Here is an 11,883-nt window from a genome sequence, read left to right as displayed (position 1 = left end):
TTCCTGAGATTTTTATGTTGTAGTGCTTCCATGCTGAGGGCAACACATTGAACCCCAAACCATTGCCTGGGAGCTGATTCCCATTTCCAGCAGCAGTGATGTGTTCTGCCAGTGAGGGTGTGGGTGAATGTTTTGCAGAGATGTTCTGCAGTCAGTGTGCCCAGGCCCCTGGCAGCCCTGGGAGGCAGCACGTGCTGCTCTCAGGTACAGGGGCTGGTTCATCACCAGCAGAAATTGGGACTTTGGGCTGAGGAGAGCCAGCCTTTGACAGGCAGTGTGTATTTCACACAGAAACTCCACTCTGAGTCAAGAGATGGTTTCTCACTCAGGTCTGTTGCTGTTCTGAGGAGTCCCACAGGATGTGTTCATTATTCCCAGCAAGGCAAAAGTTTTTCAGTGAGAAGGAGCAAGACTCATGGTTGTTTCACATTTAATGAGCTCAAAGTATCTCCTACTGAGGTATGTGAAAAATCTATGAGCTTTTCAAAGCAAGATGGTGTTTTGAAAGCCCTGAGCTAGGGATTTTCCATGCCAGGTCTTAATACTGCTTTGTAAATATTCCAGGCTCCTCCAGAAGCTGAAGTGTGGCCCTTTCAGAGGATGTGGAGCAATTCCTTGGCTGCTGCTCCATTGCTGGTGATTTGTGTGGGGCTGTGCCAGCTGTAGGAGGAACCTGTGAGCAGAATGCTCATCCTCTGACAGGGAATGTTCCATTCACGTAAGTGAGGTCACTCCCAAAGATTCACCTCCAGGAGGCACACCCTGCTCAGCTCCCCTGGCTCTGGCCTGGGCAATTTGGAGAGCAAATTGTCTCTCACCACTTCACTCCTCAGCCTTGTGGCAGCAAAGGCCTGGAGCTGCCCTTGTGGACATCAAACCCAATTCCTTCCTCTAAACCAAACCCACAGAAGAATCTCAGATTTTTGGGTTCTGGCTGTTGAAGCCAAATACTCAAACTTATAAGTTCATTTCCAGTGTTTCATCCTTTAAGCAGCCACAGTGGAGGAAATCTGCCCAAAACCCTTTTGCTGTGGGGCTCATGTTCAGATGGACCTGGGCACGAGCAGGAGGTGAGGCAGCCCCAGCATCCCTTGCCTGAAATGCTGTTATGGCCACAGGCTCCTCAGGCTGCTCTTTTCTCTCTTCCATTGGCAGCCTTTCCATCTTTGGCAAGGAGTTAAGGGGCTTTGTCCAGGAATTATTATTTGTCATTCTTCCATATTCTTTTTTCCCCATCATTTTGCTTTTTTCTAGAGATGGGTCCTTTCTTATTTCATATCTTTAACATGGTTTGTCAAAGAAATGAGGATAAAATTGCCACAATCTCTTTCCATCTCTCCTGAAATAGCTTTTGAACCTGTTGGACAATTTCTAAGAAATCTGACAGCTGGGCACAAGTCTCAGATTCATCAAGCTGTTGCGCATGGAATTAAATGTCGCATCTTGAGAGAAACAGGAAAATCCCCTCATGAGACAGAGCCAGAGGAAACCAGGCTTTTGTGGTTCCATAAAAATCTCCTGAGGCACAGTTTGCTTTCCTGGGTGCTTTGGGGCAGTTTGCCATGGATGCCATGGGTTTTCCCCTCCAGGCACCAACAGCTCATGGCCAATGCAGAGAGCCTGAGCTGTGACCCCAAAGGGTGGAGAGTTGGGTCCCAAAGCCAGCAATGGTGCCACCCCATTGTCCTTGTGCTCCCAGCCATGGCTCAGAAGAGGGACACTTCTCCTTCCCTCCCAGGGCACTGACTGCCACAGGGAGTGGCTGGTTTTGGGTTTTTGTGTTTTTGGGAACACCACTGATGCCCCCTGTCTTGGCTGCAGATCTCCCAAGTGGGACTTTTCTGCTGTTACTTTTCCCTGCACCATCTGGTGATTAATCTAACGCCTTAAAATTAGCACTGGTGTTTCAAAGAGGTTTTGGGCAGTTTTTTTTTTTTTAATTTTTAATTTTCTTTTTTTTATATTTTTATTTTTCATTGTTTCCTGCCTCACAGCACAACACACACGTGTGAGCCGTGTTCCTGCAGGTTTGCCTGCATCAGCTGGAGGATGTGTTTCCTCTCCCAGCACAAAGTGCCACCTCTCTCCTTCATCCCAGTCAGTGACATCCTCCAGCTCAGCCTACGTGTGTCTGCGCACGTGCTCATTAACTTTTACATCTTAATTGAGAGGGTGGCACACGTTTGAGCCCTAATAATGACATCCCTTCTGCTGAAGCAGTCTTTAATCTCGAGATGAAGCAGTGAGCCAAGGCAGCAGAGTGGGGCTGCTGGCACACCTGAGGATGGGAGCATCCTGCCAAGAAAGGAGGTTTCAGGGTTTGATATGAAACACGTGCCTGGTGGTCCAGGGAGGGAGGCAGCAGCAAGGGGAGATGATGGAGGGCCAGTGAGTGAGGAGGAGGATTCAGTGAGCCGGAGCTGTGTGTGAAGTCTCTTGCAGAGCTATTAAAAAGCATAAAAGCACAAATCTCCTTTTAATGTGGCCCCTTGGTACCTCTCTGCATGCTGCTCCATGGGCCACCCCCACACATCTGCCTTTACCTCTTCCTAGCCTGGCTCAGTAGTATGAACTGATGGGATTTATGGGCTGGGAGCTTCCTTTGCTGTTTGTCCTGGGAATATCACAGTTAAAATCTCTGGATATCCTTATAACACAGATGAGGACTTTATGGTCCCATATAGCTGCAATGTAAGTTACTTTAATAGGGTAAATTTATGGTCCAAAAGTTCCTCTAATCCTGACTTACAGCTGTGAGTCAGGGCTTCAGTGCTGGAAGATCAAAACATTCCTGAGAACGATGCTTGTGAGTAACATCAGTGGGTTTGGGAGCCCAACCTCTGTGCTTTGGAGGGGATCAGGTCCTTGGATTTTGGAGGTGCCATTTAGATGGGTTCAAAGGTTGAATGAGAAACCATTGGTTTGACAGATGGAGTGCAATGTTTGTTGGTGGGGAGTCTTCAAGGGCACCCTCTCTTGGCTGCCACACTGCAGGAGGTGGGAAGAAGCTGGGAAAAAGCAAACCATTTCTCTGACATAGAGAAATGATGTGCCATGCTTAGAGATGCTGCTGAGGAAAAAGGACGGGGAAAAAAAAAAAGAAAAAATAGGGGAAAACAGAGGGGGGAAGTAAACACGAAATAGAAATAAAGATGAAAAAAGTGTTTAAAAAAAAAAAAGAAGTCCTCCAAAAAGGAGCAGTAAATGTGCGCTGCTAATCGACCAAAGCCCTGCCAAGCAAATCTTTTGTCAGATCATCTGCCCAAAATCAAAAGTCCGGACTCAGCAGCCCCGTTACCGGCGGTTCTGCCTACGAAGCAGGACGGGCAAAGCCCCGGTTCCCGCGGCTTTGTTACAGAGCCCCCGCCGGGCCGGCCCCGTCCGGCCCCCCCCCGGCCGCCCCTATATAGCGCCCTGTCCAATGGTCTGTCCATCGCAGCTCTGCTGGCTCCCGCTCTTGCTCTGGGATAGCAGCCAGCAGAAAATGTCCCAATACTCAGGAAAAGTAAGTAACGACCCGACCCTTCCCTTTCAGCCTCGGGCTGGAGCATCCTCCGGGTGGAGGATGAGGATGAGGATAACAGAGCCAGCAGTGGTGTGAGTGATGATCCCGGGAGCAAATCTGGTAGCAGGGATGGGGAGGGTGTGGCAGAAGGAGCTGCGTTTCGGGAGCTGAATTTCCTGTTTAAACATTCCTGCTGGAAATATGTGTGAGTGAGCACGAGGCGGCGAGAAGTGTCATAAATGCGGGACGCGCTGCCTTCCCAGAAAAACAAATACGCTGCTTAGGAAAAAATGCCAGTGATGCTTTTGCTGGAAAGCAGCTAAAATAACCCAAACCACCCTGAAATGATGCATCTGCAAGAGATTCCCATCTGCTTGGAATGGGAATCCGGCTGTGTCCCTGCTCCTCAGTCCGGGCCCTTTCTCCTCCTCCCCCCAGATCACTTTCTACGAAGGCAGATGCTTCACGGGCAGGAAGCTGGACGTCTGTGGCAGCTGCAACAGCTTCCAGGACCAAGGTTTCCTCAACAGGGTCAACTCCATCTGTGTCCAGAGCGGGGCTTGGGTCTGCTTTGACCACCCCGACTTCCGAGGGCAGCAGTACATTCTGGAGCACGGAGAATATCCCGACTTCTACCGCTGGAACGGGCGCAGCGACCACCTGGGCTCCTGCCGCCCCATCGGCATGGTGAGTGGGATCTGCTGCTGTTGGCTCTCCCAGCTGGAGCACCTCTGGGTTTAGTTTATCCTGGTCACTGCAGCCACGTGAATAAGTGCCATAAAAATGTGTGTTCTTTAGGAATAGGCTGTCCCACTGAGCGGGAAGGAGTTTCCTGGGTTAGTCCCCATTCAGAGCGGTCTGTGCAGTGAGGCAAAGTAGAAATTTTCCAAAGTAGAAATCCATTTTGATTTAAGTAGAATGTACATCTTTGAGTTAAGTATGTAGCTTGCTGTGCAGTCTGGCTGCAAAAACCCTGGGCTCAGAGAAACTGCTTCAGAGAAAGACAGAGATAAGGGGAGGGGAGACAGAGAGTGACAGAGAGACAGAGACTGCTGTGAGAGCAGGTCAGCCTGACCTAGGAATTCTTTCTGATAAAGAACTAGCAGCAGATGTCACGTGAAATTCATAAAAATGAATATGTATGAACCTATTGTGAATTTGTATGCATATGTATTTGAGAGGGAGATAAAAAGAGACCTGATGTTCCCAGAAGTACACCTGTCATTTTAGGAGAATGATTCCCACATGCATCCAGTGCTGTAATAAACACACCAGCTTTACAACTTTCACAAAAGTTGTAGAGTTTTGTTTATCTCCCCAAAACAGCAAGACACAAAGCCGAGACAGTTTCCTGTGTCCTCAGGCAGGATGCATCTTCCTCCTCTCACAGTGAAACACAGTGCCTTTAAGGGGATGAGATATTCCTGTGGTTTTCCAGATGAGATGGCAAGGTCCTGCTGGTACCATGTGCATTTCCTTTTAATGTAAGCTGCTGTGAGATATTCATGGGGGAATCCAGAAGGAGATTCATTGCCCAAGGCAAGTTTGAGCTGCAGCTGCTCCATCTCCCCACGCACCCAAAGGGGGAGAGGGCAGCCCAAGGGCTTCCTAACCAGGCCATAGGGCTGCTCCTAGCAAATTTTAGCTGAATTCTCTGCTGTTGCCAACCACCCTCCAACCCTGGTAATCCTAAACTAAACCCATTATTTTCCCTTCCCTTACCAAGCTTTTAAAAGCACTGTCCAGAGGAAGGTTTTAAATGGGAAGATTAAAAAGTAGCAAAGAGAAATGAGTATGGGTTGGGTCTTCACATTGATTCTCGTACCACTGAGGGCCTCTGGGGCAATGATGAGCCCAGCTGGAGCTGCTGGGATTTCTCACTTGCCCTGAAACTGCTTTTGGCACAGCAGCAGGTCTGTTTCAGGTCTGTAACATCATTCCCAAAGCACCTCCATGATCCATACGTGGAGGATGCTCTGGCCCAGGCCCTGGACCTTGGCCAGCACAAGGATGTGCTCCTCCTTTCCTGGCCCAAGATGTTCCTGTGAGATGCCAGAGAGGGCCTGGAGGGGTTTGTGCAGTGCAGATTCCCTGAGGAATGTTTGCTCAGGCCCGGTGTCTGCCTGCCTGCTGAGGGTTTGGCATGGCAGCCCAGCTTCTTGTGTGCTGACGCTGTTGATTTGAAAAATGCCTTTAGGTATTCTTTGAATTTGGCTTAAAAATATCCTTTGAGTTGCTCTGTCCCACATAGCTCTGCCACAGGCTGCAGAGATGTCCCCAGAGTCATTTGTGACACATGACCATCGAGGGCTCACACAGCAACGATGATGCTGGGGAAGTTTCCTTTTCTCCCCCCGTTTTTATTTTCCTAAAAGAAAGGCACAGCATCTCTCATGAGGAACAGCAGCTATGCATGAAACTGGAGGCAATACAAGTTAGTTTAGGGGAATAATCCAACATCTTTGTACACTGGGGATATGTTTCTTTTTTCCTGTTTGGGTGTGCAGAGCGTTGGGGCTGCAGCTGATGCTGCATTTGGGATGGAGGGGCTGTGGGCTGGTGGGGGGATCTGCAGATGGATGAGGGGCTGTGTGTGCCTGTGAGCACTGGCACCCCAGGATGTGTTAGCATGGGCACAGCAGCACAGGAAGGAGCAGCTGGGCACAGGTTTGAGGGGTTTTTGGCTGCTTTCATGGTTGGTGTGCTGGGAGGCAGCACAAGTTTGTGTGAGCTCTGTTCAGGCTGGCACCAGTTGTCTTGGATGGATCTTCACATTCCCTTTCCAAAGCACCCTTCTGTCTCCCTCTCTGTCTGATAAATGCCAGAGGAATAATTTGTTGTGCTGTTTTGGTGTTGCTGTTGACTCCAATCCCTTTGTCCCCAGCACGGCGAGCACTACAGGATCGAAATATTCGAGGGGAGCCATTTTAGGGGTCCCAGCCTGGAGCTGACAGAGGATTGCTCCTTCCTGCAGGGACAGGGCTGGGACAAGACCTGCATCAATGCCCTCAAAGTGTACGGCGACGGCGCGTAAGTAACTCCACACCAGCCACTGCCACTGCTGCCCCGGGCACTGCAGGGGCTGCAGACATCTCTCCCTCATGGAAAACCCTCCCAGTGCTGGGGGCATTTGGAGAAAGCCTAAAATGTTTGTTAAGCCTTTGGTTAAAGGTGAATGTTGGTGCCTGCCCACTGCTTCAAAGGGGTGTGACTTCTGCAGGGTGGCAGCTGAGCACGAGTTACAGGAACTCTGAGACACCTTTTTAAGGTGTATGAAATGAGAAGCCTAAAACCATCTTCCTTTCCTTCCTTTCCTTCCTTTCCACCCCTTTCCACCCATGCTGAAGCTCTCAGGGAGGTTGGATGAACAGCTCCAGGTGATGCAGGTCAGGGCTTTTGCTTTGCAAGTTCCCTCACCACACCTTTTCCTGTGATGGCAAAACCGAGGCAGCAGCTCCTCTCCTTTGCATTAAATCCTGCCTCTGAAAGACAGGGCTGACAGTGGTGGTGATGCCCAGGCTGAGGCTCAGCCCCACCCTCCTGCCCCTGCAGATGTTCCTGGAGGCCTGGGCAGGATGTCAGTTTTGCCTTTTCCGTGATATTTGGTGGCAGTTTGTATTTTCCCAATGGTGTTGGTCCTTTTTGTGTTTTTTCTCTTCTTGTCAGACCGGCTGTTCTCTGTCTGTCTCCCCTTTCCTCTGTCTGACAATTGTGTTTTCACTGCAAGCCTGCTGAGGGCTGGGGAATGCCACAACACCTTCCCAGAGCCAGGCAGAGGGAGGCTGGAGGGAGGCCCTGGGGCAGAGGAGGGAGCGCTTATTCCTTGTTCTTCACCTGTCCTGGACTGGATTGGATGTTGAGCAGCTCACAGACACCTGGTGTGAGATGCTGGACCCTTTGTGTCCATTTTTTCCCCTAAGAATAGGGAAAGGTTGTTGCCATCAAGATATCCTGACAGCAGCAAGTGTCCTGCAGGAGCCTTTCTAATCCAGCCAAGGCCTCTCCTCTTCCAAAAATCCAATTAGGCAATGGCAGCTCATAAAGGAGCAGAGCTACCCACTCCTGATGGGAAGAAATGTCTGGAGCCCACCAGGGACCCTGTTAGTGCTGAGCATTTGAGTACCAACACCAAAAGCCACAAGGGAGCCTCTGAGTACTCTGGCAAGAGCTTCAGGGCCAATTTACTGCTTGGGTCCCTGCAGCAGAGCCTGGAGCTTGGGAAATTGGGACGCTGCCCAGAAACTTTCAAGCACTTGAATTTTCCAGATTGATTTTCCCCCTCAAAATACAGAAAAGGCACAAGGCTTGCACTCCCTCACATGAGAGTCTGGATTGTTTGTGTTAACATTACAGGACTTCTCAATGTCCATGAGTAGTGAGAAAAATAGAAAAAAATAAAGCATGGAGAGGAGCATGGTGAGGAAACTCGCTGAGGTTTGTAGCATTCCATTCAGATCCTGGGAAGAGCAGTGTTGGACATGCTTGGAAAGGTCTGTAAAGGCAATTAAAGGCAGGACAATACAGTGGGACCCGCTGTCCTGGGCTGCAGGAGGATGGAGGGAAAGATGAGCATCACTGCAGTGAGGTGAGAGCAGGGAGAGAAAGGGACCCTATAGCACCACTTTTCTCCTTTGGATGGATCTTCTAAACCCAGGTGCCTCCAGAGATGCTGCAGGTGCAGATAGTGCTGGGGATAACCTGGCAAATCTCTCCCAGGACTCATCTTTGGATGTCTGGGGAGCAGAGGAGATGGGGTCAGTGGAGACAAAGGCAGTTTCAGCCACAGTCTCCCTCTGTGATTTTCACCCTCAATTCCCACAACATGACATCTGTTGGATACAGAAATATTTGTTTCCATTTCAAAACCCATGGATGGTGTCATGTGCTGATAAAAAGTTGCTGCCTGCGCTTTGTGGAGGTGGCTGTGCCCGCGGGAAGCGATGATGGATCATCTGGAAACATGGCAATGGAGACAAACACCAGCCTTTGGCATGGTGCATGGTGAGCCTGAGGGGGTCAGCACCTTCCCTGCTGCCTTTCTGGGGCAGGCAATTGCTGTCCCCACAGCCAGAAGGGTGATGGCAAAGCTGTTTAAGGCACACTGCAATGAATTGCTATTTTGGAGCAGTTTTGAGGTGTCACCGCCTCCTCAGAAGCTGCTGCAGGTTTGTGGTGAGCTCCAGTATCACATATGGGATCATCTGATTTCAGATGAAGATGTGAGGTTCTTGTCCTCCTTTGTGCCTCAGCCACTCCACTGAGGACAGCCTAGAAATGGCAATTTTAAAAAGCTGAATTTGTTTTGTGGCCCACAGAAGACCCCAAAAAGAGCTTTTCACACTACAGTGGAATAACTTGAAGGAATCAGACCAACCATTTATTCTGCTGAACCATTCACGAGTGTTCTGCAGTCAGATTATGAAATACAAAGCAGAACACATACCCAAATGCTGCTGCCCAATGAACATCACATATTTCTCAACAAAGGTGATACCTGCCCATGGCACTGCTCAAGTCCTACATGGAGAATAAGTGACTTTGAGCTCCACTGAAAGCCTCCTGCTTGGTTCAGGCTGATGCTACAGCATTCCCCTCCTCGTTTTTCAGTTTGAGCAGCCAGTGTTGGCTTATAGAGTTTGAGTTGGTTCCATGAGCATTTTATTCCCGTGTCCGCTGGGATGATGTGCTAATGAAACACAGCACTGAGCTGTTGGAGGGCTGTGTGCTATGTGCCTGGATCAGCTCTCCCATGCTGGGCTTGAGGACAAGATCATCTCTTTTTTTATTTTTTTCTGGGCTCCTGACTGACTTGATTTCCCCTCTCACTGATGGTCTCAGAGAACGTAAATTTCAGGCAATAAAGGGAGAGCTAAGTAAGCCATACAGTCCTTCACTCATCACCTTGCACTGCCAGCACACTTCACTCCCATCTCTCTGCTATTCCTTTTATTCCTTTGCTTTTTGGGTTTTTTCAGCCTTCCCTTAAGCAGAGGGACAAGTCAGTGGGGGTTCTTATCACCACACCAGGTCACTCGCTGCTTCTCTCTACACCAAAGCCTGTCCCATTCCCTCCAGGTAATGGGGCAGACACACCAACCATGTGTTTGGAAAGAAATCTTGGGAAAGACAAGACAGTAAGGGGCTGCTCTTCCCCCTGCTCTATTCCCCAGGGTCCACCTGCTGTTGAAACACGTCCTGGAGCAGAAGAGCTGAAAAGAAAAAGGAGGAAAATTTTATAAATTGTTGTTAACTAAGCTGAGGACACTTTCTGTCACTGCACACTGGGATATGTGGTGGGGGCACACTACACTCACAGGTGAGCAGTGGGCAGCCTTCCCCACGTGCTGCAAAGGGAGTACCAAAGCAAAAGGCTGAGGATGATTTTGTAATTCCAGTTTGGATATAAACTGGCTGCAACAAGTGCCAGAGAAGGAGGTTGTTTGTTTGCAGGAACCACATGTCAGCACAGGGCTCTGATACTGCAGGATGCTCTTTCACAAAACCAAGGGACAATATTCCATGCTGTATCCACATGCTGGTCCTGCACAGGATCTGGGAGAAGGGACCACCACAGTCCCACCCCATGTCCTCTCAGAAACACAAAACAAATATGTCAAAGAACCTGTAAGGTGCCTTGGGTAAATACCCCAAACTTTTCTTGTTTTGTTTTTTAAATAATGCCAGTGGGTATTATTTATATAAACAATTTTTCCAAAGCCTCCAGCTTTTTTGCTTTGGGTTAGACAGATCTGAGTTCACCAGCTGTTGTCTGACCCTTAAGGCCCAGCAGTCTTTGACCCCTCCAGTTCTTGAAGAAGTTTCTCCCTGGAAATCCCACACTCAGCAGGTCCCAACCCCAGTGTCCCAGCTGAATTCCTGCAAAGACAGACCACAGAAACCAAATTATTTGGAGGATTGCATTTCTGCCTTGCTGTCATTGTTGAGCACATAAACGGGAAAAGCAGCTGAGATACTCATAAAATCTTTAAAAATATGGGGAAAAGAGGAAAGAGGCAGAGATGAACAGCTCAGTAATGTCAGGGTGGTAACCTGACAGTAAAACTGTCAGAGCAATGGCAAAATTTGGTTAAGAAGCATGACAGACTCACATAGAGGACAGGGGTAACATTTGTGGCCACAGAAAGAGCATGTGAAGTGGAGAAAAGCAGCAAAATTGTCCTTCTCCAGCATCAGAATTGCTCCTGACTTGACCTTCAAATGGAGAAAGACATGACACAAGCAGGGTGATGGAGAACGATGTAGCCAAGCCAGGTGAAGAAGTCAGGCATGCCAAAGTCACCAAGGTTATTGAATGTTGTATCCATCTGACTGCATTCCAAGGGAAAATTGTCATTAATTCTGGATGTAGAGATAAAGATAACCAAGCCAAGCCCTGCTCTCTGTTGGAAAGCATCAAAGACGCCATTAGGAATTATTAACAAAGAGAGAAATTACTAAATATGGTTCCCATTATAGTTAATGAATGAGTTCAAAGAGGCAAAATATCCATCAAGCATTTCATGTTTCTCCTTACAGTCCCTATAAAAGGGACAGCCCCTAAAAAAGGGGTTTATACAGGGGCTGAGGGGACTCATGTCCTTCTTTAGCTCTGCCAAATGCTATTAAATTGTTTCTGTTGCACATGGTGACGCTCATGTGAATGTGAAGCAGGGAGCCCTTGGGCCCAGGATTTATTGCTGGTGTAACCCAAAGCATCTTCCAAAGGCAAGGTCCAGTTTGGCTTTGGGTGTTTGCCAGGCCACACTGGGGGGAGTGGAGGGAAGTGCCCACAGTGAACTCCACCAGGAGCATTTCCATGTGCGGGGTGGGACTGGGAGTCCGGCCCTGTGGTTTGCAGTCCAGCAGTGCCCAAATGCAGCCCCCTGGAGCGGCCCCTGTGCAGGATCAGGGTGCTGGGCCCAGGTGACCCCCCCTTTGTGCCCAGGTGGGTGCTGTACGAGGAGCCCAACTACCGGGGCCGCATGTACGTGGTGGAGCGCGGCGAGTTCGGCAGCTTCAGCGAGTGGCAGGCGCGCAGCGCCAGCGTCCAGTCCATCCGCAGAGTCGTCAACTACTTCTAGCTGGGCTTCCCCCCTGCCAGCCATGGCCTGCTGAGACTGAGCATCGCCCTCCTCCCCACCCACTGACCCCCGGAATAAATTGTTAAACACCAGCTGTTGGCTCCAAGCAGGTTTTTTTTTAATATATAACTAACATAAGTTCGTGAAAGAAGAGGCTCGTAAACTTTCTAAGCTTGATTTACATCAAGCTGTGAGTTTGCTTTCTTATTCTTCAGTGGTTTATGAGGATGGGCCAGAACTGGTGGTGACACGCAGATCTAGGAGCATGCCCACCCTTGTGGTTGTGGTCTGGCACAT

At 49.3% G+C, this 11,883-nt stretch overlaps 1 protein-coding gene across 1 annotated transcript; it reads left to right on the top strand.

Moving 5' to 3' along the window:
• The first annotated feature begins 3,884 nt into the window (after positions 1-3,884).
• On the top strand, positions 3,885-11,660 carry CRYGN (crystallin gamma N). Its single transcript, XM_064703275.1, is given in 4 exon segments — positions 3,885-3,933; positions 3,936-4,192; positions 6,390-6,535; positions 11,451-11,660. Coding segments are annotated over 4 exon segments (588 nt in total). The 3' UTR covers positions 11,587-11,660.
• The last annotated feature ends 223 nt before the right edge of the window (positions 11,661-11,883 follow it).

Source organism: Zonotrichia leucophrys, chromosome 2, assembly GCF_028769735.1.
Source record: "Zonotrichia leucophrys gambelii isolate GWCS_2022_RI chromosome 2, RI_Zleu_2.0, whole genome shotgun sequence".
Taxonomy (NCBI): Eukaryota; Metazoa; Chordata; class Aves; order Passeriformes; family Passerellidae; genus Zonotrichia; species Zonotrichia leucophrys.
This window is presented reverse-complemented; position numbering and strand designations above follow the sequence as displayed.